The 27,740-nt window shown below is 50.8% G+C and overlaps 1 protein-coding gene and 2 non-coding genes across 5 annotated transcripts in view; all 3 read right to left on the bottom strand.

Annotated features, from left to right (window-relative positions):
* Positions 1-10,553: 10,553 nt before the first annotated feature.
* Positions 10,554-27,740, bottom strand: part of TRPM2 (transient receptor potential cation channel subfamily M member 2) — a 44,136-nt gene continuing 26,949 nt past the window's right edge. For 2 of the 3 annotated variants that reach the window (XM_090272160.1, XM_090272161.1), the window contains exons 20-32: positions 23,758-23,941; positions 22,279-22,460; positions 21,865-21,997; positions 19,863-19,950; positions 19,281-19,368; positions 18,482-18,639; positions 17,667-17,743; positions 17,311-17,412; positions 16,318-16,404; positions 15,673-15,778; positions 14,804-14,905; positions 13,218-13,334; positions 10,554-12,733 (exon numbers count right to left, since the gene is read on the bottom strand). In XM_090272160.1, the coding sequence (XP_090128286.1) occupies positions 12,608-12,733; positions 13,218-13,334; positions 14,804-14,905; positions 15,673-15,778; positions 16,318-16,404; positions 17,311-17,412; positions 17,667-17,743; positions 18,482-18,639; positions 19,281-19,368; positions 19,863-19,950; positions 21,865-21,997; positions 22,279-22,460; positions 23,758-23,941 (1,550 nt within the window). In that variant the 3' untranslated portion in view covers positions 10,554-12,607. The other variant, XM_090272162.1, reaches the window with a different exon arrangement.
* On the bottom strand, positions 14,862-14,944 carry LOC150020631 (Z6 small nucleolar RNA). Its single transcript, XR_016513647.1, has one exon. It is a non-coding gene; the product is annotated as a Z6 small nucleolar RNA (small nucleolar RNA).
* Positions 15,666-15,719, bottom strand: LOC150020630 (Z6 small nucleolar RNA). The gene has a single exon (XR_016513649.1). It is a non-coding gene; the product is annotated as a Z6 small nucleolar RNA (small nucleolar RNA).

Here is a 27,740-nt window from a genome sequence, read left to right as displayed (position 1 = left end):
ACATATACAGTCAGACTCTCTTTAAATAAAAAGATTATTACTTCATTCTCTCCAGTCTAGATGTATTTTAAATTCATTTTCATGCCTGATTGCATTGACTAGAGACTCTAGTTTAATACTGACCATGAAAGAGAGCAGATATATTTGTTCCCGATCTCAGGGGGAAGCATTCAGCCTTTCACTATTAAGAAAATGTTGGCTGTGGGTTTTTTGTAGCTGTCCTTCACAGTGTGAGGAAGTGTCCTTCTATTACTACTTTGCTGAGAGTTTCTATTAGTAGTGGACTTTGTGAAATGTTTTCTGCATCTATTAAGAATCTTTTAAAAAATATGTTAATATGGCAAATTATACTGATTGATTTTTAAGTGTTAAGTCAACCTTGTATCCTTGCATAAGTCACAAGAAATTTTTGTCTAACTCAAAGTCACATAGTATACTAACTATCCTTTTATATGTTGTTGAATTATTTAGTAGTGATGGAATATCTTAGGTTTTTTCCCTTGATTGAATGTTGATAGTTTGTATCTATTAAGGAATTGTCCATTTATCTAAGTTGTTGAATATATCAGCACAAAGTTATTTGTAATATTCTCTTATTAATCCTTAAATATAAAATAATGTCACTTATCTCATTCCTGATATTGGTAATTTGTGTTTTCTCTCTTTTCTTTTACTGATCAGAATAGGAGTTCGTCAATTTTACTGATACACTCAAAGAACCAGTTTTTGGTTTCATTGATTTCTTTATTGTTTTCCCTTTTTTATTGACTTCCACTCTAACTTGTATTCTTTCTTTGCTTACATTGGGTTTAATTTTCTCTTGTTTTCCTGGTTTCTTATGGTGGAAGCTAGATCACTAATTTGAGGCCTTCTTCTTTAGTATAGGCTATGAATTTCCCTCTAAGTCAGGCTTTAGATGCATCCCAGAAATTCTGATTGCTGTAATTTTATATTCATTAAGTTAAAAATATTTTCTAATTTGCCTTTTGATATTTTTTGATCCATTGATTTAGGAGTATGTTATTTTATTTTCAGATATGTGGATATTTTTCAGAGATCTTTCTGATTTTGATTATTAACTTACATCTATTATTGTCAGAGAACAAACTCCCTCTGTTTTGGACCCTTTTAAATTTGTTGAGACTGATTTTTATGGCCCAGAATATGGCCTGTGTTAATTAACAATTGTTATGTGTGCACTTAAATGTGAGTTGCATCGTTGTTCAGTGGAATGCTGATGAAGTCAAGTTTGCTGATGAAGTCAAGTTTGCTGATGGTGTGATTCAAATGTTCTATATTATGACTGACTTTCTGTCACTTGCTCTATTAATTACTGAGAAAAGGGGGTTGAAGCCTCTGGTTATGATTGTACATTTATCTCTTTTTCCTTGCAGTTCTGTTTTCCTATGTGCATTTTGAAACCTACATTCAGATTTGTCCTCTTGATTAAGTGGCCACTTTATCACTGTGAAATGACCCTTCTTATCTCCAGATTATTTGTCTTGAACTCTGCTCTGTCTGACACTAACAGCCACTCCAGCTGTCTTTTCATTAAGTTAGCATGGGCTACATTCTCCCATCCTTTTACTTTTTTTTTTTTTTTCAGATTTAATGTGTTTTATTGATTAAAATATTACATTTGTGCCAATTTCCCTTCCCTCTGCTCCCCTCCACCCGGTGGCCCCCCTCCCTCCAGTTGTCCCCCCCTTTTAGATTATGTCCATTAGTTGTGCATACAGTTCCTCCCAACCTCTCTCCGTCTATCCCATTCCCTCCTACCTTGATCCCCAATTCCTATATCATCTCCCTCCCTTTCCCCATTCCCCCTCCCTGTTGACCTCCCCCCAATATGCTTCCCGTACCCACGGTTCCTTTTCCAATCTCGTTGCCTATTTAGTTTGCCTTTGTTTCATCTCCTTAGCTTCTGTTTTTTAAACCAGTCCCTTTAACATCTCATATAACAGTGGTTTGGATCTAATGAACTCTTTCAGTTTTATTTTGTCCTGGAAACACTTTCTCTGTCCTTCTATTCTGAATGACAATTTCGCTGGATAGAGTATTCGTGGTTGTAGGTTTTGGATTTTCATTACTTTGAATATTTCTTGCCAGTCCCTTCTTGCCTGTAGGGTTTCCCTTGAGAAGTCTGCTGATAGTCTAATTGGGACCCCTTTGTACATAATTCTTTTCTTCTCTCTTGCTGCTTTTAAGATTCTCTCTTTATCTTTAATTTTTGACATTTTGATTATAATGTGTCTTGGAGTGGTTCTCCCTGGGTCCAGTCTCTTGGGAACTCTCCTTGCTTCCTGGACCTGCAAGTCTATTCCCTTCCCCAAGTCTGGGAAGTTCTCCTTTATTATATTTTCACTCAATTTTTCAAGTTCTAGTTCATCTTCCTCACTCTCTGGCAAACCAATGATTCTTATGTTGGGCCTTTTATAGCTGTCCCAGAGGTTTCTGATCCTCTCATTGTTGCTTCCCATTTCCTCTCGCTGCATTGGTTGACTGCTTGTTCCTTCTCCATATTCCAGTTTGTTGAAATGAACTCTGGATTTTTTTTCCTCACCATCTGTCTCGTATGCGGTTTTGTTCCTTTCGTTATGAAAGTTTTTCGCTTCTTTCTTATCTTTTTCCTGCTCTTTTGTGAATTCTGTAAGCCACCTGATAACAATGGCCCAGAACTGAGCCTCTGACAGGTTTCTTATCTGTTCATCTGTCAGGTTCTCTATCTGCTGCCTGGTGAGCTGTGTCACCGGGATTTCTATAGTTGTCTGCCACATTTTGACAGATGCGTTTTGTTTTCTTGGGCCGGCTGTCGGGGGCAGTGCCTGTGTACTTGTAATGACCCAGCGACCGGCGCCGTTTGGCGTCACAAGTCAGCGACCGGCGCCTGTCTGCGACCTATTTCGCAGCCCTGTGGTGCTTTCTTTCTTTGGGGGCGGGGGTCCAAAATGGATTCACACAGTTATTTAGCTAGGAGACCGGGATCCGTCCTCCCGCCCCCCTGGGCCTCACTGTTCAAGGCGATGCGGTGGCCGTTCTCCCCAGCGCTGGGGTCGCGCACTGCCAGGGGCTTGACTGCCGCCGGGATTTTTCGCCCCCCACCGCTCCGCAAACAGCTTTGCCCTCTTTAACTCTTACCTGCCTGAATGGCACCGCTGGTTTATAACTTCATATGTTGGGCTTCCGTGTAGTTTTATTTTCTGGAATTTCTAGTTATCCTTTGTTTTGAAGTAGTTGTATTCCTCTCTAGTTGTAGAGGGAGACTTAGCGTGTCCGTCTAAGCCTCCATCTTGGCCGGAAGTCCCCCCATCCTTTTACTTTTAACTGTGAGCATCTTAAACTTAGTTTCCTTCAGGATTTCCATAGCATCCAAGTAGCTTTCTTAACATAGTTCTCTTTTTTTTATATGCTTTATTATGCTGTTACAGTTGTCCCAATTTCTTTTCCCTTTGTTCCCCTCCACCCAGTGACCCCCTTCCCTCCAGTTGTCCCCCCCCCCTTAGTCCATGCCCATTGGTTGTGCATATAGTTCTTCTCAGCACCTTCCTGTCTACTCCACTCCCTCCTACTATGCTTCTTAATTCCTGCATCCTCTCCCTCCCTTTCCTGCCTTCCCTCTCCCCGCTGACCTCCCCACAATATGTTCCCCATACCTATAATTATTTTCCCTCTCGTTGCCTACTTAGTTTGCCTTTGTTTTGGTTCCCTAGCTTCTGTTGTTGGTTGTTGTGATACAGTTTTCATTTTAATGTTCATAGTTTTGATCCTCTTTCTCCTAAACAAGTCCCTTTAACATTTCATATAACAGTGGTTTGGATCTGATGAATTCCTTCAGCTTGACTTTGTCCTGGAAGCACTTTCTCTGCCCTTCTATTCTGAATGACAGCTTCACTGGATAGAGTAATTGTGGTGGTAGGTTTTTGCTTTTCATTACTTTGAATACTTCTTGCCAGTCCCTTCTTGCCTGCAGAGTTTCTTTTGAGAAATCAGCTGATAGTCTTATTGGGACTCCTTTGTACATAATTCTCTTCTTCTCTCTTGCTGCTTTTAAGAGATTCTCTCTTTGTCCTTAATTTTTGACATTTTTATTATAATGTGTCGTGGTGTGGTTCTCCCTGGGTCCTCTTTTTTTTGAACTCTCTGTGCTTCCTGGACCTGTAAGTCTATTTCCTTCCCCAAGTGAGAGAAGTTCTGCTTCATTATTTTTTTCACATAATTTTTCAATGTCTAGTTCTTCTTCACCTTCTGGCAACCCTATGGTTCTCACATTGGCCTGCTTATAGCTATCCCATAGGTTTCTGAGTCCCTCCTCATTTTCCTCACTTTTCGTTTCCTCTTTCTGCACTGGTTGCCTGTTTGTTCCTTCTCTATGTTCCAATTTGTTGATTTGATCCCTGGTTTTCTTTCCCTGACCACTAGTTTCATAAGTGTTTTCATTCATTTCAGTAGGGCTAGCCTTCATTCCTTCCCTGTCTTGTTTAAGAGCTGCTGTTAGGTCTGTAAGCATTCATATAACCGAAGATCTGAACTGTGCCTCAGAAAGATTTCCTATCTGCTGCTTCATTAGATTAGATATTTGCTGTCTGGTCAGCTGCGTCACCGGGATCTCTATAATGATCTGTGCCATCCTGACAGTTTTGTGTTTACCTTTGCTTCCTGGGTGGGGCTGTCACACCTCCTATGCTATAGGGGGCAGAGCCCCGTGCACTTGTCACAACCGGGTGACCCTTCTCACCACACTGTGTGCTTTGTGTGGGGGCGGGGGTTCAAGATGGATTCCTGCCATTCACTCTCCTCTGAGAGACAGGGTGCCTTCTCCTCCATCCCCACGCCCTCTGGCCTTCACAACCCGAGTCGGTGGGGGTCTGCCTTCCCCAGCATTGGAATCGTGAGCTGATGAGTTTGGTCTGCACCCAGGGATGCTCCCCAAGTGCTTCTCGCCTCCCCTTAAATACAGGTGTCTGTGCTTACCGCTGTCCCGCCGCTGTCGCCGTAGCTGCCACTGCCAGCGCAGCTTGACCTTTCCGTCCGGGCTTCACTCCTCCTCGTCTGGACGAGCACCACTTCTTTATAACTTCATATGTTGGACTTCCGTGTAGCTTTATTTTCTGGAACTTCTGGTTATTTCTGGTTTTGTGGTAGTTGTTTTCCTTCCTAGTTGCAGAGGGAGACGGAGCCTGTCAACCTAGGCCTCCATCTTGGCTGGAAGTTTTCTCCTCATCTTGCCAGGCTCCTGTATTTGTTTGCCTCTCTGTCTTTAGGTAGAGCTGTCACTCCTGTTATGTTGTAAGGGGCGGAGCCTTAGGGATTCGTCAGCACAGGGCGACCTGTTTCACCACATGGTGGCAATGTAGTGGGGGAGGGGGTCTGAGAGGGAACAATGCTGCCCGCCCAGCACTCGCCCCTTTTCCAGTCACTTCTCCTACCTCTGCATGGGACTGGCGCCCCTCCAGCTGCCACCCCGGCCATTGTCCCCAGAGTGGGTGACTCTATGGATGTTCTAGGACCGTGGGGGTCCTTCAAACAAGCGGACTCTGCTGAGAGACCGGCAGTTTCAGCCTCTGCCCCAACCCCCACTGCTTTGCACAGTCAGAAGCAATGAGGCTTGATTTTCCCTGGTGCTGGGACTGTGAGCTGCCTGGTCTGGTGAGGAGCCGGGAACACAACACCAGGTGTCCCTCCTGACCCTTTAAAATGTGTAACTGTATCCTCCACCAGCCCGCTGCCGCCGCCGCCCCCGCCACCACGACACCGCATCCTCTCTGCCCCGGCCCCACCCCTCCCACCTGTCTGGATGAGTACCTCTTCTCAATATCCCCACTCCTCGGACTTCCATGCAGCTTGACCCTCTGGAACTTCTGGTTGTCTCGAGTTCTGAGGCAGTTGCATTCCTTCCTAGCTGTGGAGGGAGATGCAGCGTGTGCATCCACGTCTCCATCTTGGCCGGAAGTCCTTAACATAGTTCTTAACTACAAAGGGGAAAATAATAATAACTGTACAGTGAATAACTCCAGCAGAAACCACCTTACTTTGTGACCAAATTTAATATCATTAGTATACAACAGACAAACCTCATGTAGTCCTTGAAGCAATGGATTGAAAAAGACACAACATCATGTTTGAGGTGTTTTTGCTCAGAAATGCATGCTCTGAAATTGTGAGAACACTCCAGACACACTGAAATTGAAAGACCTTTACAAAGTGACTGGTTGGTACACTTCGAAAATGAAGAGGTTATAAAAGACTAGGAAGCCCGAGTGACTGTTACAGATTAGAAAAGACTAAAGAGAAATAACTAAATGCAGCGTGGGATCCTAGAGTAGACAAGACACTAGTGACACTAAATAAGGCCGGTAGTTTGGGTGATAGTACTTTACCAACGGTGATATCCTGCTTCAATAACTCATGTTGGAGGGGATAATTCATGTAGTTAGGCTCCAGTCTGTCTGCCTCTATTTCTTCCCCATTCCTCCCTTGTCCTCTTTTCCTGACTTCCTTTGGACTGAATATTTTTGAGTCCATTTTCTCTCCTGAGTAGTCATTTCCTGTCTGTAACTGTCGCTGTGTCATTTCAGTGGCTGTGTTAGGGGATAGCGTCCGGTGGCCACTTCTCATTGCAGTCCTTTGCCAGGCCACCCTCAACCACTCCAGCAGTGGGAGAGCCCTGCAGCCACGTGGTGCACCCCTTGGGGCTGTCTGTTGTCACACAGCTTATGCCCACATGTGTAGAAACCCCACAATACGTTATTATTTCTGCCTTAAACAGCCAACTACTTTTTATTAAGGCTTTTAATGTATTTTTAGCGAGAGGGGTAGGCAGGGAGAAAGAGAGGGAGAGAAATATTGATCAGTTGCCTCTCGTACGTTGACTGAACCTGCAACCCAGGCATGTGCCCCTACAGGGAACTGAACTGGTGACCATTTGCTTTTCGGAATGACACCCAACCAACCAACTGAGCCACACCATCAGGGACAGCCAACTACCTTTTAAAGAGCATAAAATACTGTGAGCTGTGAAGTCATTAGTATGTTATTGTTTGGGCAATTGAAGAGGTACCAAAGAGAGTCCTCAAATTATGGAATGTTTTTAATATATAAGTTAAACAAAGTATGTGGTGAGTGGGAGGAGGCAGACATTCAGAGCTCACAATGTGCGTTTCTTTTAACGAAAAGTTCGAGAACAGGCAACACTCAGGATGGGGATGGGGCCTGATGGGGCTCCTGGGACCAGGTGTTCTGAATCTTGATCTGGATGCTGCTTGTCAACATAAGCAAAAATTCCATCAAATTGCTCACTCTCAGAATTTGTGCAGTGAGTAACGTGTGCTCCTGACTGCATGCCCCTGACCAGCGTGTGGCAGGTTAGCTATTCACAGGGGATTCCACATGTTAAAGACATATACATTGATGGGTGGATGGATCAATCAATTCCAGGTGCTCATGAAAAGCTGTGTTGTTGACCTGTCCTCCCAGTACTCAGTTCCCTGTCCTGCCTCACAAGTGATGACGTCAGAGCATCTACAGGAGACTGGCCACTGGCCAGGCCCAGGCCACAGGTCCCTGTATGAGCCTGACTCACTGTCCACTCCAGACTATGAGCCTGTGTTTCCAAACACACCAGAAACCTTCTAATGCCATCCTAGCCACATGGTCTGCCCACTAGGTCGCCCTTCTGACTGTAATTGGACTATGAGCTGATTATCTTGCCCATTTATCCACCAGGAGTCCAAGCTTCATGGCCCCAGGGATTGAATGCAGCACTGCAGCTGGTTAATTGCCTCCCCATCAGGGAGGATGGTTTACTGGGTGAGGTCTGAATGCTTCTCTCTGGGGAGAAGTGAGGAGGAGCCAAGCCTGCAGCATCACCAGGGCCGGATGAAATCAGGCAGATGAACAAAAACATCCTGGTGAGGCCCAGACACTGCCCTCCCCACACAGAGACTGAACAGTGGGCTGGATGGGCCTTCCTTCAGGTCATGGCCAGCTGTGTAGGCGTGTGCTGGCTGCCTGCTCTCCTGCCTTGCCCTGCCCCCCCCCCCCCCCCCCCGTGCCTGGCCCGGCCCTCTGCTGTCCTAGCCTCCACATTGACCCCACCTGCCCATGGAGACCCTCAGACAGAACCCCGGGCCTGCTGGGCATTGTTGCGGGCAGCCAGCTTACGGGCAGGGCTGGAGCAGCCAGCACAAAGAAACAGGGCAAGGGCAGCCGGCCAGGAGCCCACTGTTGCATGGGAGCCAATAAGGCAGGGCGGGGCATCCCACGCTGGCTGAAGAAACTTCAAGGATGGATGGCCTTTGGTAAAATTATCCCCAGCGGCTTTGGCCACATTGAACCTTCCCCTATATGCAGAGAATTCCTAGATCTCTCTGAATTCTTGGTTCTCTCTGCCTGCTCTTGAAAACGCAGCCTGGAAAACCAAAAAGAAGACGGGAATGGTTCCCTTTCCCGGCTTTCCAAGAACACAGGGCCCGAGCAGCAGCCCTCTGCTTGCATCCAGCCCCCAGGTCCTTCCCCGAGGCCCCATCAGAACCAAGCTGCCGGCTCTCCTGGTGCCGAGTTTTCCTATGGAGAGCCGAGGGCTGCCTTCACTTCCTCTACTATTTCTCCGGGGGATTTCCAGGCCCCCCCTATCCCCTCTGGGGGCTCTCCCTGCACACACACACACACACACACACACACACACACACACACACGTACATGCACACACGTACCCAGAGTGCTCACTCTTACTTTTGATCCAAGTTGTCTATGCTTTGTCAATTTTGTTGCTTTGTCAAGAACCATTTTTTTTAATGCCGATGCTTTATCTTCCTCTTTTATTAAATTCTGCCTTAGCTCCTGCATCTCTGCTGTAGCTGGTTTTTGAGCTTCTGGAATCATAATCTTAGACACTTTACTTCCAGTCTTTTGATTTTGAAATAACTATATAAAGTTATAAATGTCCCTCTTGAGACTCTCCAGCCACATCCTGCAGGTTGTGACGTAGGACCCGCTCACTGTCTTGCTTCTGGTTTTGCTCTCCACTGAAGGTGCCCATGGGGGAGGGTGTGGAAGGGCGGTCCCCACAGGACCCGGCACCCCCACTGGCTTTCTCTAGACAATCCCAGCTCATATTCCTTGTTTGCCACAGTCCCCGAGCAGCCGGGAGGGACGGTGGGGCCAGGTGCAGATCAGCATCGGCTCTCCCGATAAAGGCACTGCCACTACCCACTGGTGCTCCTGCTGAGTAACAGGCATCTCTGAAGTGAGCAAGGTGCCTCTCGGGAGGGCAGAGGGTATCACCCAACAGGGCCCTCCCTCTCCTTCCGAGCAGGCTACTCTCTGTCTCAAGTGTACCAAGAGGACGTCATTGCTTGAAACCACTAGAGACATTTTCTGTTCTCTCGTGGTGTATGTCCACGTTCTAATGCTGCTCTTCTAAAGTTGTGGCCAGAGCGTGGCCTGGGCAACAAGCTGCCTTGCTGAGATGTCCCGGATGGTGGGATGGGTGCTCAGTTGTTGTGAATGTCCCTCCCGTGCATGTCCAAGGACCGTGTGTCACCCCTGGGCCTGCTTATTGTTGGGGTGGGTACAGAATCACATACTCACACAGAGAGTGTACACATGTGCAATACATATGTTTATGTATGTGTTATGCCTGTATGTTATACACTTTATTATGCATAAATATATGTTATATATTATACATATAATTTATATATAACTGTATGTGCAGATTATACATAATTTATATATAACATATAATATATATTTATATGTAAATGCACGAACACACGTACACATATATAGAAAGGTGTACATGTATGCATACCACACAAATACACATACAGAGTGACCTTAATCATGTTACTTGCATTATTCAAATTCTGCCCTATTTTCCTTTTGCTTCCTTTTTAACTTTTTTATTTTTTATTGTAAATTTTCCATTACCATTTATCCCCCTGATATCCCTTCCTGTCCCCCACAGTCACCACACTGTGGGCCATGTCCGTGAGTCCTCTTTCTTTTCTGGTCAACCCCTCCATCTCCCACTTCTGCTTCTTGATTCCTTGATTTCTGAGAGTAGATTACTGTGAATTTGTCAGTTTCTCCTTGACTTTCATATATTTAAAAACCTACAGTGTTAGGTGGAAAACGGTTCGCAAACGTGGTATCTTTTTCATGAATTTATACCTTTACCGAATACTCCTCTCGTCCGTAAAAGAACAGGTTTGAGCCTTGAGCGCTGCTGCTCTGCTGCACGTCCGCACGCCTTTCCTTCGGAAGCATTTGCCCAGCACGCCTTCCGCCTGTTGTCAACTATTGTCCTTTGTTTTAGGTGGCAAAGATAAATAGAGAACGAGAGAAGTTGGCCGTGTTCCTCTTTTACCTCAATATGGGAATCACGGTTGATACGAGTCACAATCTCTGACATGCTGTGACTCTCCGATCACTTCATTCTTATTTCCTGTGAACCATCCTCTGTTGGCATTTTCTCTCCTGATCTTGTTGCTGTTCCCTTTAGCCCTCAGAGGTTTTGGTCAGTCCTCCCCTTCTGTCTTAGTGGCCTTAGTGGCCGCCCAGATCTGCAGAGCACGTCCTGCCAACACCATGCTGGGCAGCGACCTTCCCCATGCTGGGTTGCGAGGCGCGCCCCAAGAGGCCTGCCGGGGTCGTCATTCTAAGCTGTCATTAGCATTTCTTTTTCCCTTACGCCTCAACAGTGATAAAACTTAGCCACACATTAGCGATTCCTTTGCTGACCACGGAGCTCGGTCTGTGTGTGTGTGTGCAGGTGCGGTGGGCGGAAGGTGTCCCTCCCAAATATTCCTGTGTTGAAGCCCTGACTCCCAGCATGGCTGGATTTGAGGTGGGCCCTCTACAGATGTCACTAAGGTTACATGAGGTCAGGAGAGGAGCCCTGAGGCGATGGGGGTCGTGTCCTCATGAGAGGAGAGCACACCAAGGACAGGCCATGGGAAGACACAGGGACAGAGGCCTCACCAGAAACCAGCCTTACTGGCACCCTGATCTGGACGTCTGGCCCCAGGACTGTGAGAGAATCAATGTCTGTGATTTGAGCTGTCCCGTCAGCCATATTCTGTGACAGCTGCGTCAGTGTGTTTGAGTTTCCATAATTCATCTTCGAGAGATTCTTTCAGAAAGGACATGTGAGTACCATGTGTTCTGTGTCATTACAAGTCTAAAATGTCTTTATTTGGTGCTGCCGCTTGAATTCTAGTTTGGCTGGGTTTATGATGCGAGATAAAAAAAACCAAGGCTGCACGGTGCTGAGCACCTGCAGCGTCGGGGGAGCCAGGCCGAGGGCCAAGGATGCTGAGTCATAGCTTGGGGGCTCAAGGACAACGCTGGAACCTGGCCTTGGGAGGATGAAGAGGGAACAAGCCCTGACTGATGTGGCTCAGTGGGCTGGGCATCGTCCTGCAAAGCAAAAGGTCGCCAGTTCGATTCCCAGTCAGCGCACATGCCTGGGTTGCAGGCCAGGTCCCCGATTTGGGACATGCTGGAGGCAACCAGTTGATGTTTCTCTCCCTCTCTTTTTCCCTCCCATTCCCTCTCTCTAAAAATGAATAAATAAAATATTTTTTTTAAAAAAGAAGAGAGAGTGGGGTAGAGGGAATCATGAATTTGGACCTGAGGGGCCTGCAGGGCGTCCACAGGGGAGATAGCTACAGGACATGTCCTGGGTCCATGGGAAGCTTGGCCATGGGTCGGTAGAGGTTTTAGTGGCCCAGACACAGCCCCTGACCACTGCACATCTGTCACTTTATTTGCCAGAAGCACAGAAGAGCTGGCCAGGTGGTGTAGGACAGCGGGTTTAATGACAGGTTTGACAGTATTTCTGGTCCTGATGCCACTGATGGTTTATGCTGATGGTCTGTGACTCACTGACACTAAACAGGGTGCCCCATATCCCTGGGCCTGCGGGGAGCAGACAGAGGGAATGCCAGGTGCAGGAGAACCCCACCTGGGTCGCCAGGGCCACGCACATGCAGGGACCCTCAGCATCCCTGGAGAAGGCCTGCACTCACCAGCCTCCTGCCCTTGCTCAGCCCTGATGGTGACCTGGACTGTGAACTGGGGTTTTGCGGTGCCCGCCCCAGGCCGGGTCATAGTGGAGGCCACCTTGGAGGCGTGGGCCTGAGGAGAAGGCCACAGGGGAGCCCCAGCTCTCCAAAGGACACAGGCCTTGGGCCGATGCACCTCTGTTCGGGGATGTGCTGCTCATGTCAGTGTGACCAGGACGGACTTGACTCTGGCCAAAGACTGCGGCTCCCAGGAGGCTCCAGTCCCTCAACAGACTGCTTGCCAGCTGGGGAGAGGCAGTGATGGCTGGCGGGGTCCCAGTGACCACCGCAACCCTGAGGAAATGCCACATGAATGAAGCCAGCCTGTCCCCTGCCTTGGCTCCCCTCTCAGGGCACTTTGCAGCCAACTCCTGGTTCACGAACTCATCTGGCAGGTGACTCAAGTTGGCTGTGAGTGGTGGCGGATTCCCAGACTGCGTCATGCTGTGCCCCTTGTCTGTCTGAGGTCCACAGCTGTGCCTTAGGCAGCCTAAGTCTCCATGGGGGTGAGGACGGAGCAGCCTTCCTGGGCTCTTGGGTCAGTAGTAAGCCCCGAACAGAGTGGCCACCTTCTGGAGGATGGCCTTGTGGTTGGCATACAGTGGGATGCGCTTGTCCATGACCTGCCATCGGATGGACATCCCCGGGTCGCAGGTGTGCAGGTGCTGCAAGGACAAAGGCACATCCTGACCCTGGAGCTGCTGCCTCCACCCAGGCACCCCAGAACATCACCACGACCCCCGTCTCCAGGCCTTGCTGTGGGTCTTGCCTGGGCTTTTATCACAAGGGAGCGAAAACTACTCCAGGCCCAGCTCAGAAAATGCCTGCAGAGCCCTGAAAATCCTCGAGTGAGAACAGGGCAGGCACCTTATTCTGGGTATTCTATACTGCAACTAATGCCCTGCTTTGTTCCCTGGGACCTCGTGGTCCTGGTCCTGAATTAGGGACATGCAAGACTGAGCTAAGTACAGGGGACAGTATCCTATAAAGGTGTATAAACCAGCCTCCCTGTGCAGGCCTGTGGGCCCCAGGAGGACCCCATCTCAGGGTCCCTGGCCAGCTCTGGCCCTGGCCCAGGAGCCCATCAGACCCCTCCCTACAACCCCCACACCTCCCCTCTCCTCAGAGCCTGGAACCCGAGCCCCATACAGAGTTCAGCCTCTTCAGCTCCACGTTGCTCTGGTCTGGGAAGTGGACGCTGACAGCCACCGTCTCGATCCAGGCGTTGTCCGTGTTCCGAGGATCGTCCACGTAGCCTTTGTACACCTGAGAAGTGGCGCAGGGTGAGCCGGTCCACCCAGCAGACCCTGAGCCCTGTTGGCTTCCTTCCAGAGCAAGGGACGTCACTGTCCCCAAGCTCTGTCCGGCCCTGGGATGCTCTGAGCACAGCTGCCCACGGTCCCCAAGCCCCTGGCCTGGCTCTCTCCCTGCCTGTCCAGCTGCTCCCCAGCACGGCCTTGGGCCTTGACCAACACAATGAGGGGGCCCATGAGCTCCCTCAACTTCCTCCCGGCCTCTGGTCTGGCATCTGGGCCCCCCTGGACTGTCCCTGGAAGGATTAAAAATGAGGGTGGGCCTTGAAAACACTACAGTAAATGAAAGTTGCCAGACACCAAAGGCCACATGCTGTGTGATCCACTTCACAAAAATGTCCGGAACAGGCAAATCCAGGGACAGAAAGCAGACTAGTGGTGGCCAGGGGCTGGAGGAGGGGAAGGAAGTGACCGCTGGTGGGGTGCAAGGTCTCCTTTGGGGTGATGGAAATGTTTTGGAATTAGAGGTGATGGTCACACATCGTTGATGTACCAAATACCACTGACCTGTTTGCTTCAGAATGGTTAATTTTATTCTGTCTGGGTATCACCACGATAAAAAAGCTAATTCATTTTATAAAGTAAGGAGAAGGGAGACGATGGTGCCCCAGAGGCACACACCATGGGACATGGGACAAACCCCGTGGACCTGCTGGATTTGCAGGTCAAAACCGTAAGTACCAGCAATCACCTGTTTCATCCTGACAAGTGGCAGAAACAGGACTGGTGACATCTTAGATGCCACCGAGAGGACTGTTTAAAAAAATCATGGCACAAAATATATATAGTCTACAAAACATTACGTAAGTATGGACCTAAAAATATGACCATCACTAAGCAAATGAAGAAGCGTGTGCGTGCGTGAGTGTGGACAGAAAGCTGGAGAGGGAGCCGCACAGGTGCGTGACAAAGGAAACAGGTGGAGCTTGGGTGTGTGAGTGCAGAGGGAGCTTCACGGTTCACATTTACCTGGCTGCATGTTGGTGTTCTAGCAAACACGTGCTGCTTTTGTAATTAAGAAAGGAGTCAGTGAAGCAAACAGGCCTGACAAATGTGTGAGGACCCAGCTTCCTGTCCCCGACGGGGCTTGGAGAGGCCAGGGGCTGACATCCCCAAATCCCTCTGCCTTGGGAGGCACAGACACTGAGGGTCCCCGTGAGCCAGCTGCGCTCAGGGCAAAGGTGAGCATGGGAAGGAGAGGCTGGACACCAGGCCTGCCCCCTTGACACAGAGAGGAGACAGTTGGGGACAGGTGAGAGGAGGGGAGGAGGCCCCGGGTCACAGCCCTGCCCTCTGGTCCCAGCTCCTTCCTCCAGGAGCTTCGGGATGTGGCCGGAGCAGGTTCCCATGTCCCTGCTCATCCTGCCACCCTCACTGCCAGCAGAATGCAGGGGCTCAGGTCACACAGAAGGGCCACCCTACCTCTGTGCCCTGCGTCAGCAGGTTCTCAAAAGAAGGCCAGAACTCTTTCTGAAGGACCTGCTTCAGCTTCCGGGGCAGCGTCTCTCCTGGTTCCCGGGAGCCCTGAGCAGAGACGGAGGAGGAGGCGGAGGCAGGTCAGCAAGGCCACCCTCCACTGGCCACCTGCCCAGCACGGGCAGCCGGCCAGACCCCTCGAGCTGAAGGCTGACCAGCGTCTGGCAGCCGGGCTGTCTCGGGGCCAGAGTGACATTGCCCAGAGCCCACTGCCCACGTCAGCCTGCTCCACAGCAGGAGTGTGAGGCCAAAGGCACAGCCTTGGAGGAGCGCCTGCCAGGCACCAGTGCCTCTCAGCTCTGTGCCCGGGAGCCAGTGCTCTGACCTCAGACACTGGCCACCCTCGGGAGGGCTGTAATTTTATCACTTGTTTGCATTCCTCAGACCCCATCTCTCACCTCTGCTCTGAGGCCACCTGCCCATGGACATGGCCCCTCCTCATCCTCCATCCATGTGGGGGACCCTGTTTGTTATTCAAAGTCCCCACAGCCCATGTCATGTCCATGCTGCTTCAGCTGCCTTGGGGACACTGGCTGTGGCAGCAGGACCTGTGCAGGCTCAGCAGACACCCTCAGGGCCCAGTGCTCAGAGCCGCGCTCCCTCCCCTGGGGGCCCCGGGGGTCGTGGCTGCAGAGGCCAGAGCTGGCCAGCGCCCTGAAGACTGCGGTCCTGCCAAGTACCTGACTGCCAATGAGAACCAGGGACAGAGTCCAGTCTGTCCGGGGCAGAGGCCGCAGGTGGGCGCTGTTCGGTCAGTGGGTAGAACGGATGAAGGACGGACAACCAAGGGACAGACAGGTGGTTTGGTGGCTTACCCCTGGCAAGGCCCAGTGTTCTGAGAGGGCATGCTTCACCACCAGCACTTCCAGCACTTTCTTTATGCTCCTCCGGCAAATGGCTCCGTCCTGGTTCCTCCTCCACCTGCAAAGGGACCCTGCTCACATCTCCCCTCTGCAGCCTGTCAGGCCCCGCCCCTAGCACCTCAGGCCCCGCCCCCGGCATGGCAGGGCCCAGCCTGTCTCTCTTCCTGAGCACCTGCTCCAGTCTGGAACCATCAGGGGTGCTCTCCCTCCTCCCACGACCACTGGGAGGACTGGAACAGCCAGCCTTTGGGAGAAGAATTGCCAGTTCACATCTCTGAGTCTTGCATATCTTCAGTTTGTCCGGGGTAGTGGACCCTGGCTCCTTTGTCCTTCCTCCCACGGGGCTCTAAGGGAGGGGGACACCCAGGGAAGCGGGGGCAGCCTCTGTGGGGATGGGGAACAAGCCTGGGCCTTTCCAGGGGGGCAAGACATTCCTGCCTGTGTTTCAGGGTGCGGCGTGTTTACCCAGGCCTTACCGCGAGGCTGCCACCATGTACCACATAAGGGCTGTCCTCTGGGCACGTGGGGAGGGGCCCAGAAGGGAGTCTCTCACGGGGTGAGCAGGTGACCACACAGCCTCATCCCTGGTGCACGCACCGAGTGACCACAGGCTGCAGCGTGTGGTTGGGTCCGAAGCAGCTGAGGCTCCCGCGCCCGCGCAGCCCCGTGCGGCCCATGGGGTTCCTGGGGGTAAAGAGGGGTCAGCTCAGCCTGCCACCTGCCACTGGGAAAGCCAGTCCCTGGGGTCCCCAAGAGGTGAGGTGGGGGCTTCAGGTTTACCATGGGGTCAGTTGGAAAAGAAAAGGGTGTCTTTGGGAGCAAACGTCTGGCCCGACAGCAGATACATGAGGTGTTCCAGTAGCCTTCCTGCCCCCCAGAAAGCACAGGACTGACCCTCACTCCACACAGCACGTGGGTGAGGAAGGAAAGGGGCAATGGGGGTCAAGGCCAAGCACCCAGAGGCATCCAATGGCTGTGGCCACAAAGGAGTGATCAGCGGGATCCGCCTGGGGAGACTAGGTCCTGGTACATGGGCTTGTCTCTGCTCCCCGAGCCCAGATCAGTGACACAGAGACCGAGGTTTCCCTGCGGGGCGGGGCCATCTCCTTTCACCCTATCAGGTCCCACTAGAAATAACAAATTCTGGACACTGGGATGGGTTCCTGTGAATTCGCCACTGAAGCAGGAGGAAGAAATTCCTCATCCATGTCTGACTTGCCATTCCTAGCCCACAAGTCTAGCTCATCCTCTAGGTCCTGGCACACCTTTTCCAGAGCATTCCACAGAGCTTACCCACTGCCTCCTCCCTCAGCCCCCTCGCTCCACCTGCTCCTGGGGACTCTCCACATCCCCGGCCATCGTTGTCACCCTCTGATTTTGATGGTGCCCCACCAGCCCCTTCGTCCTCCTCAGGCACCAGAAAGGATGCTCCTTTATCTGAGAAGTCCGGGCTGGGGCAGGCACACAGTGGGCCTTCACCAAGGGCCTGCTGCCTAGTTTTCCAGGAGAGAAAACCCAGCCCCAGAAGCAAAACCCCAAAGGTCCCAGTGACGGCTGGGCTATGTGGGTGGGGTGGGGGGCTGCACTCACAGAGGAAGCCCGTCCTGCACCATGTAGCTGCCGTGGTAGCTCCGGCGGTCCGTGGGGCCGTCCACGGCATTGTAGGTGATGTTCACCAGAGAGTCCAGGGCGCTGGGAGAAGATGAGTCGCATCCCGGATCAGAGAAGGCGGGGCAGAGCGCTGGGATGGCCGCACCTCAGAGAGGCGCCAGCCAGAGGACAGGAGGGCACACGTCCCCTCCCAGCATCTACCCAGCCCTGGGGGAGGGCAGACCAAGCCATGCAGTGGGCTCCTGGGGGTCACTCTGGAGCACCCGGCCAGCTGCTCCCCCCCACCCCCTGGAGTGTGAGAAAGAAGTTGGAGGGCTGAGAAGGAGCACACTCACTTTCCCAGGGGGTCCACCAAGTCCTTGTCCTTCCTCTCAGCCGAGTAGAAGGGCGGGTCATAGATGAGAAACTCAGTCTGCACAGAACAGGGGTCTCTCCTCAGACTGTCACCCCACCCTCAGACTGTCTCAGGCCCAGGCACCCCGACTGTGGGCAGCTGCGTCTCCTCCAAGTGCTCCCTGCCCGGGACCCCGCGACCACTTCCCAGGCACACACAGCAGCTCTGAGCTGCCGCAGACCTGCGGGTCTTGCCACATGGGGACCCAAGCCCTGGAGCTGGAGACAGCACTGGTGGGCTAGGGGAGTCTCCCCAGGTTGGGTGGGAGCCTACTCTGGACTTGAGAGGAAAGGATTCTGACTGGCAGGGGCCGGGGAGACGGCAATGGAAGCAACAGCCCAGAATGTTCCGGAAAGGCCAGAGACAGAGACTGCGGGGTTGGGGTGGATACTGTTTTCTATGCTTCCCTCCCTCCCCCCCTCTCTCTCCAATGCTTTCACTCACCTGGCACTCTGGAAAGGAGGCAGTGACCGTGCACTGGGCACAGTGAGACCTAGGACAAGTGGGGCAACTGCAGGTGACAGGGTGGTCGGCCCTCTGTGTGGATTGGAGGCCCACCAGGAGCCCCGGGCTCAGGTCTGCTCCACCACCTCCAGCTGTGTGGACCTGCATCCTCAGTTTCCTCCCCTGTCCCTGTGAGGCTGCAGGGAGCTAACCCACCTTGGGCCCTGCTGTGGCAGAGGGTTTGGGGCAGGCTTCCCCCCAGACCACCGGACACCCCAGTCTGGAGGGGAGCTAGGCAGGACAGGCACTCACCTCCCAGGGCACCTTCTCGTTGGGCACGGGGAAACGCATGACGGGGGAGTTGGGGTAGAGGAGGTGCCGGGCATTGATGTGGTGGGCGTCACCTAGGTCCTCTGCCTTCTGCCTGCTGTCCAGCTCAGGGTCCTGCCCCTCGGAGACCTTCTGGGGTGCTGGGGACAGCCACGAGAGTGTGGTCAAAGCTGGCCACACTCAGGCATCTGGCCCACAGCATGGGGTGTCTTCTGTGGTCCTTTCCCCAAAATGGGCTGCCTCTCCCTCCCCTAGCCGAGGTCAAACACCAGCCCTGAAGGGGCAGCTCCCAGGGGCTCCCAGGACTGTGGCCCTGGGGGGACAGAGATCTGGGGTTAGGCAGTGTCAGCCCCCCAGCACCACTGGCACCCGCCTCCCTGAGCAGCTACTAGCAGGGGTCTCCATAACTAGCTGGACTCAAGGCCCTCAGGAAACCTGTCAATGCAAAAGGCACCACTGCTCCTTTGGGACCAGTCGGTCCCCAGGAGGGTTCCTCATGCCCTGCTCCTGGCTGGTTACAAATTTAGGACCAGACTTTGCTTTCTGTCACCCAGTCCACGCGGCTCCTGGAGCTGCTGTCCTTTGCAACGTGATGCACAGGAGGAGGAGGGGGCCCCTGGGCCCGGGCCAGACTTCCTCTTGGAAAGTCCCCAACCTGGCCAAGTCAGAGAACTCGGCTGCACTTGGTTTCTGTGTGGCAGCCTTCCTCCAGGCCCAGCGAGAGCCCCTGCCTTTTCTCCCCACAGACCCCAGACTCAAAAGAACACAGCTAGCTACTCACCCAGGGCAGGGGCTCCCTCCTCTGAGCCAAAGCCACCATCTCTCAGGGTCTTCACAATCCAGTGCAATGCTCTGGTTGTCTGGGCCACCTGGAAGGAATATCACAAACAGGATTTGGTCAATACCTGCCCCACACAGCAGGTCTACCCCTCTAGATACCTGCTCCCCAGGCAGCCTCAGAAATCTCCAGGGCCCTGCCAACAGGACTGAGGGCAGCCAGGGCCATTGGTGAGTCCCACAGCCCACTCCCAGGCTCTGGCACAGAGTCCTGCGACAGCAGCCGATTCAGAGGACAGGTCCCAGGAAGCCAGAGGAAGAGATGAGAGTGTGTTCCTCAGACCGGCCCATATGTGGCCTCCTCACAGTGCAGTGTGCTAGAGCTCAGCCAGAGAACTCTGGCGGAATTTTCTGGAGGACACAGAAGGCACCTCTTCCCATCGGGAACAGGTGCCCCGACATCCCCCACCTCCTTCTCTCGGTTGTTTCCCAGTGTGCTCATTGTCAAAGCCACTGCACCGCAGAGGGACCAGCCAGGCCCATCGGATCTGTGCACTGGAAACAGAGGCCCCGGCCCAAAACCCACCTGCTCCTCCAGGGAGGCCAATCTCTGCTCCATGGAGCCTGAGCCCTTCAGACGGTCCATTTCCAGCAGGTCCACCATGGTGTCCACCCTGAAAGAGCACACAGCTGTGCCTAGCAGGCCACCTGGGGCCTGGATGGTGAGGACACGAGGGGCCCGCTTGCAGGTGGGTGGCCCTATCTGCCCCAAGAGCGAGGCTCTGTCAGCCTTAATTTCAGGCACCTTCCTCTTAATTTGAAAGTACCTATGACACACATTTCTGTACAGACTGAATACTGCCTAGTGCCCAAGGGGGGAGATCTCTTAGCCAGCGGAAGCCCTGGGGTCCCCCCACCACTCCGACAGCCCACAGAGCATCCTGGGCCAGAAATGCAGGTGTGAAGTACACACACCTGAGCCTGTCACCTGGATTTGTCATGACCTCTGGAACCTAAGTCACAAACAACAAAGCTATCTCTGGGCACTGCTGGGGTTGGAGAGGCAGTGCTGTTGTTTTGGGAATGATTGCTTTGATTTTGTCTTATTTTGCTACAGCATGGGAATGTCACCCAACTTTGGCTGGCTGTGTTCACGGATAAAATAATTCCATGGCCCGGTATCCACCCAGACTCTCTCGTCTGTTTACGGCCAGGCGTCTTTGCTTCCTGACTTCTATGGTGCCACCTGTAAGCCCGTTCTTCAACAGTAATGTGGACAAACATTTTAGTAACCACTGCATGTTGAGCTGGGCCGCAACCCACTTTGAACAGCTATCTAGGGAAAGGGAAGAAAATTACTTCACTGAAGACCCGGGAGTTAACTTGCTCCCTCACGGTGTATTGCTTAATTTCCCGAAAGCCATGTGACGGCACTGTGCCCTGTCTCCTGCCAGTCTTGTGAATGTGCTGTTTGGCTACCGGAGAGAAGGTGACAGAATGTGTTTGGCCTACTGTGACTCAGTCACTATGATCCGCAGAAACTGGCTTCATTTGCAGACAGAGCTTGTCTGAGACCCCACCCCGTCACCAACACACCCCAGCCCCGCAGTGTGGTTGCAGCGGGGTTGGTTCAGCCCAGGCGCCATGTTGCCTCTGGGCCCAGGATCCCTCACCCGCCCAGGAGAGAAGGTGCCCAGGCGGGTGCACCATCATCATCACTCATGTCCACAGTGACATAAAGCCACACACACAACCAGAGCACTGGGTGTGTCTCCAGCTCAGGAAGTGCTCATGCTTCACAGCATGCTCCCATGCATTCTGGAAGCAGCTCCAGGCGATGCATACTGTCACTGTCACCATTAAACAAAGGAGCTAAGAGAGGTGGAGAAAGGCAGGTGCCCAGTGTATTAGGAGAGAAAGGGAGCACACACTCTTGGCTGCTCCCCCAGGTACCCTCTCCACAGCCTGCGGGAACCTCTGTGTCAGGGACAGGAGCTGCCATGACTACATGGCACAGTGTCACCTCCCTCCTCCTGGCCCACAGTGAGACACACCTGGGCTGCAGGACCAACGGCTCCCCAACATCTGTGTCCAAGGCAGCCAGGTCTTTCTGGTGCCCACAGGCTGAGGGATGGGATGGAGAGAAGGGAGCAGAGATATGTCTCCCCCAACACCGACCTTGCACCCCGGAAGGCAGTGGGATGGGAAGAACCGAGAGCAGGGCCTGAGGACGGTGCTGAGTGGGCCTGAAAGTCGGGCAACTACAAGAAATGCAGGAGCTGCGGGGAGCCCCCCTGCACCCCCAGGCCACCAGCTGGCCCCCCGCAGGCCCAGCCACCCCTGCCTTTCAGGGTCAGCCCTGCCCACAACACAGGGGGCCTTCCCAAGACCCAGAGGGAGGGATGTGGGTCACCTGAGGGCGCAGGCCCCCCGGTGCGGGCATAACTGCCAGGGGTTGTGGCTCTGAGGTTTCCTGTCCCAGGTGACCAGTTGCTGGGCCTCCCCCAGGTGGGCAATGGCCCTGTGATGCCTTGGAACCGAAGGAGAGGCTGTCATCCCACCTGAGAAGCCGGCCCTGGCCTTCCTACCTGTTGCTAATGTCTTGGATCTTCTGCTCCGGCCTCTGCTTCTGCTGGAACTGCTGGTTCTGCAGGTAGTTCTCCTTTAGGTAGATCTCCCAGGACAGGAGCGCTGCCTCCTCGTTCTTCTCCAGCTTGTTCTCTGTGTGGGGAGCGGATGGAGGGCCCTGGACTCAGACACAAGGGGAAGGCCCTGCCCACCCGAGGGCCCAGCCAGCGGTTCTGCACCCTGAGCAGCAGGAGGAGCCCACCGCATGCCTGCCCGAGGGGGCTGGCGGGAGGTCAGTGGCCTGCATTATCTACCTTCTTCCCAAGCTCCCAGGATTCTAGAAGGAGCCTCCACACCCATTCCCAAGCCCACATCTGGTCCCCAAGACTGCTGAGAACAAACACACTCCGGGGACAGCAGAGGGTTCAGCTTACTGAGCTGCTTGTGTCGCTTGGCGGGTATCTTCAGGATGACCCTCTTGATGAAGAGATGCAGGTGGCTGAGGAGGATGAAGGGGGGTGGGGCTGGGGGCCGGCCCTGGTACTCCTCGATCAGGTCGTGCCGCTGGAACTTCCAGATCTGGTCCGTGTGCTCCTGGACCTGCTGGAACGTGTAGCTGGAGGGGAGGCAGGGGGGCATGCCAGTTACACAAGAATGAAGACATGCAGGACAACTAGACCCAGCAAGGATGGTCACACATGCATCGCACTGCCTGGGGGCCTGGGTGATGGCCCATAAGCAGCTGACACACACCCACTGGGAGGGTGCTTCCAGAAGCAGAAAAGGCCAGCTGACTAGCCGGACTCGGAATTCTGACCTTCCTGACAGCCAAAGTGAGGAGAGAGGAAGGACATCTAGACTTTAGAGTTTGTAAACCTTGTTAGCGGTAAAACAGTGCAGGCGTTTGTGGGGAGCTAGACATCGTCCTGGAGAGGATCTCTAAAAGGAGTTCATCGGTTGCACCTGACAAACAGAAGGGGCAGTGTCTTCCACAGGCAGACAAGTTTATTCTCTGCACGCCCGCCATCTCATGAATGGACCTTGGTGGAGCCGAGTCCAAGCTGGACAGAGGCACTCGAGGGGAGGCCAGCACAGCAGCAATACACTTGCTTTACTTGCTACGGGGACAGAGCCCTTGCCTGCTGGTCGCCTTTGGTTTCTATATCAGAGTTCCAGCACAGGTTCAGGGTCCGTCACATTAAATCAGAAAGTGACAACCTCAGCAACTTAGGTGATAAAAAGGGAAGAGAAAAGGGGCCTGCCCAGACCAGGAAGTTACAGATTTTCACAAGGATCATGGGTCCCATGGGCCTGTAAGAGCAGCAAGCACTGACACGCGTCCCTCCACACCCAGCGATGACCTCAGCCAGGCCACTGCCCCGTCCAACCTGGAAAAGCTTTCACCCTCAGGATCTATTTCAAGTACACAATCAACCAGGGAGATAGTATTTTCTCCAAGAGGACAGAGGCTGAGTGAAGTGAAATGTATTTCCCAGGGGCCCTGTGTGCGAATCCTGCTGCCCCCCGCATGTGGCTGTGCCCCGGCCCCTCAGGGAGGCTGGCCTCTGTGACACACCATGAACTTGGAGACCACCCCCTACACCCTCCTGTCCCCAGGAGCAGGGAGCAGTGAATCTTTGCCCACCTCAGCCACCTGCGACCTCCCGCAGCACGGCCCATGGGCTGGAATGACCAGGGCCACTGGTCCTCCAGCAGCAGTGCCCTGGACGGAGCAGTGACCAGGGGGAGGGGCTGGTCCACTCCAGCCTGGGTTGAACAAGGTGCCTCAGAGCACCTGGTCTTGGGTCCCAACCTCAACCTCCATCCACACCGTTGGTGCTGACAGCAGGAGGACAGAGGGCTGTGTGGCCTGGGTGAACTCCCCTCCCCACCCTCCCCGTCACAGCACTCACTTGAACATGGCAATGAGCAAATTGAGCAGCAGGATATTGGTGAAGAGCAGGTACAGGCAGAGCAGGATGACGGTCAGCCACTCGGGGAAGATGGGCTGGTGGTGGGTGGTGTCGCTCTCGGGGCACTTGGGCTTGTAGGGGTCAGTGCCATTGGGGCTGCACTGGTCCAGGTTGAAGTTCACGCCTAGCATGAGGGTGAGGCAGGGGACAAAGGAAACCATGCAGTCACAGGCCTGGACACCTGCACATCTGGGCGACCGCAGCTGTCACTCAGCCCCAAAGAAAACCTGAAGAGAGACATCTGTCTACACATAAGCATCCTCTGAAGGCAGAAAGTGTGGCTGCCGAGGGAAGACTGAGCAGCCAGCCGTGGCATGCACTCCTGCTCAGGACACAGCCGTCCCCGCCAGCCATTTCCTGGGCCCCAAACAGGGGCCAGCTCCAGGAGCGCTATTGTCATTGTCATCACTAACACACAGGCCCCAACCTGGAGAGCCCCATGCAGTGGGAGAGGACCCAAAAGGAGAAAGTTAAAGCTATTGGAAAGAGGAGACATGAGGAAGGAAAGTAATGCAGAGGCGGTATACTGGCAGGTGGAGCAGGTCATCGCCAAGCGAATGCAGCCCCACATTGGTAGCGAGGCGGAGGATGCAAATAAAACAGAAATATACATTCAGCTTGTGTACAAAAATATCTCTACGGGAACATACGAAGTTGTTAGTAGTGGTTAACCCCAGGGTGTGGGATTAGGGACCACATCTTTTTTTACCTTGAATTAAAAATTTTTTCAACAATGAGTATGTACTGTTTTGTAATCAAATATATTTTTTGAATGTGTTGCTAATTTTCTGAGATAGAAACTCACTAAAATAGTTATAAATATCTATATTAAAAAGAAGAGCTCTAGTTAATAACATAACTTTCCACTTTAGTGAACTGAAAAGAGAAAAGCAAAGGAAATCCAAAACAAGCAGAAGGCAGTAATAAAGATCAGAATGCAAATAAATAAAAATGAAATAGATTTTAAAAAACAAAGAAAATGAAGAAAACCAAAATCTGGTTCTTGAAAATGATCAACAAAATTAAAATCCATTATCTACACTGACCAAGGACAAAAAAAAAAAAAAAAGAAAAAGACTCAAATTACTAAAATCATAAATGAAAGAGAAGACATTTCTAACATTCTTACAAAAATAAAAAGACCTGTAAGAAATACTACAAAAAAAAAGTGTATGCTAAGAAATTAGATAAGTTAGAAAAATGGACGAATTTCTAGAAAGACATAAACTACTGAAAGGAAATGAAAAATAAATTTAAAAATACAAATAGACCTATGACAAGTAAAATTATTGAATTAGTCATTTTTAAACTTCACACAAAGAAAAGTTCAGGCCCAGATGACTTCAATGATGAATTCTACCTAATATTTAAAGAAGAATTAAAATCAATCTTTCAAAAACTTTTCCAAAATATAAAAAAGGAGAGAATATTCCCTAAGTCATTCTATAAAGCCAGCATCACCCTGGTACCACAGAAAATAAAACATTACAAGAAAACTTGACAAAGACCAATACCCTTTATGAATATAGAGAAAAACTGGTCAACAACATGCTAGAAAACTGAATCCAGAAACATATAAAGAGAATTATACACCATGACCAAGTGAGATATATCCCAGGAAGGGAGAGCTGGTTTAACATCTGAAAATCAATTAATGCACCATATTAATAGTATAAAGAATAGAAGCCATATGAACATGTCAATAGATGCAGAACAACCATTTGACAAAATCTAAGTCTTTCATAATAAAAACATTCAAGAAACCAGGACTAGAAGGGAACTTCTTCAACCAGATAAAGGACATTTACAGAAAACCCACTGCTAATATCATACTCAATAGTGAAAGATTAAAAGCTTCCCACCCCTAGATCTGGAACAAGATAAAGAGATTTGTTCTCAATGCTTCTTTATCATTGTACCAGAGATTCTAACAGGATAATTAAGCAAGAAAAATAAAAGGCATCCAGATTGGGAAGGAACAAGTAAAAGTATCTCTATTTGCAGATGACATGACCTTCTATAGAGTGAATCCCAAGGAATCCACTAAAAAATCTATTAGAGCTAATAAAAAAAAATTGACAAGGTTTCAGGATACAAGATCAATACACAAAATATGGTATATTTCTATACACTAGCAATGAACAATCCAAAACAAAATTAATGAAACAATTCTATTTATAATACTATAAATGAATACAACACTTAGGAATAAATTTAATAGAAGTATTACAACATACACACTGAAAACTACAAAAGGTTATTGAGAGAAATTAAAGACCTAAATAAGTGGAAAGACATTCCCTGTTCACAATCAAAACCCTAGATGCCTTTGTTTTTTTTTTTCTTTTTTTAGAAATTGATCAGCCGATCCAAAAATTCATTGTGGATCCAAGGGACTCAGAGGCCAAAACAATCTTGAGAGTGAAGTTGAAGGACTCAGACTTCCTGATTTTTAAACTTATTACAAAACTACAGTAACCAAGATGGGGTGGTACCGGCACAAGGACAGACACACAGATCAATGGAATAGAATAAAGAGCCTAGAGAGAAACCCTTTCATTAATGGCCAGTTGATTTTTTGACAAAGGCTCCAAGACAATTCAAAAGGAAAGACTAATATTTTCAACAAATATTCAGGAATAACTAAATATTTGCATACAAAAGAACCCTATATACAAAAAATTAAGTAGATGAAAGGCCCAAAGTAAGAGCTAAAGCTGTAAAACTTTGAGAATAACAACACAGGCATAAATCTTCATGACCTTGGGTTAGACAACGGATTTTTTAGAAATGACACCAAAAGCACAAATGATAAAAGAGATTGAGAAATTGAACTTCATCAAAATTAAAAACTTTGGGGCTTCAAAGGACAACATCAAGAAAGTGAAAAGCTACCCCATGGAATGGCAACATATTATTCACAAATCATCCATATGATAAGGGACTGGTAACCATATGCAAAGAACTCTTATAATCAATAAAAAGACAAACAGCCCACTGGAAAAAATGGGCAAAGGACAGAAATGGAGATTTCTCCAAAGACACAGAAATGGCTCTGTAAGCCCATGAAGAGGTGCTCAACATCATCAGCCCTCGGGGAAATGCAGAACAAAACCGCATTGAGAAACCTGTCACACCCACCAGGATGGCTAGGATAAAAACGCCAGCCAGTAACAAGTGTTGGCGAAGATGCGGAGAAGTTGGCACCCTCGTGCACTGCTGGTAGGATAAAAATGGGCAGCTGGTGTGGAAGACAGTTCAGCCGTTTCTGAGAAAGTTGAACACGCAGTTACCATATAACCCAGCAGTTCCCCTGGCAGCTCGCTGACTGTACATCTCGGAGAAATAAAAACATGTCCACACCAAAACTCATAAATAACTGTTCACAGCCACATTGTTCATAGTAGCCAAAAAAGTGGAAACAGCTCACACATTCAATCACTTAGGAAGAAACAAAATGTGGTCCATCCACACGATGGAACATTATTTAGTCACAAAAATGGAATGAAATACTGATACAGGCTACAACATGGATGACTCTTGAAAACGTTATGCTCGCCCTGGCTGGTGTGACTCAGTGGATTGAGCGCTGGCCTGAGAACCAAGGGGTCGCTGGTTCGATTCCCAGTCAGGGCGCATGCCCGGGTTGTGGGCCAGGTCCCCGATGGGGGCGCACAAGAGGCAACCACACATTGATGTTTCTCTCCCTCTCTTTCTCCCTCCCTTCTTTTCTCTCTAAAAATAAATAAATAATAAAGATAAATAAAACATAAAATACCTGACTGATTAGTCAGGGTACTGACCACTTTACAAAAAAGAAAAGAAAAGAAAGAAAAAAAAGTTATGCTCAGTAAAAGGAAGAAACGGGAGACTACATATCACATTATCCAATTTATATGCCATATCCACAAAAGACTTCCTAC

Source organism: Furipterus horrens, unplaced genomic scaffold (genome assembly GCF_987537825.1).
Source record: "Furipterus horrens unplaced genomic scaffold, mFurHor1.1.pri manual_scaffold_1, whole genome shotgun sequence".
Lineage (NCBI taxonomy): Eukaryota > Metazoa > Chordata > Mammalia > Chiroptera > Furipteridae > Furipterus > Furipterus horrens.
The sequence above is the reverse complement of the archived record's forward strand: the minus strand, read 5'-3'. Positions and strand labels throughout refer to the sequence as shown.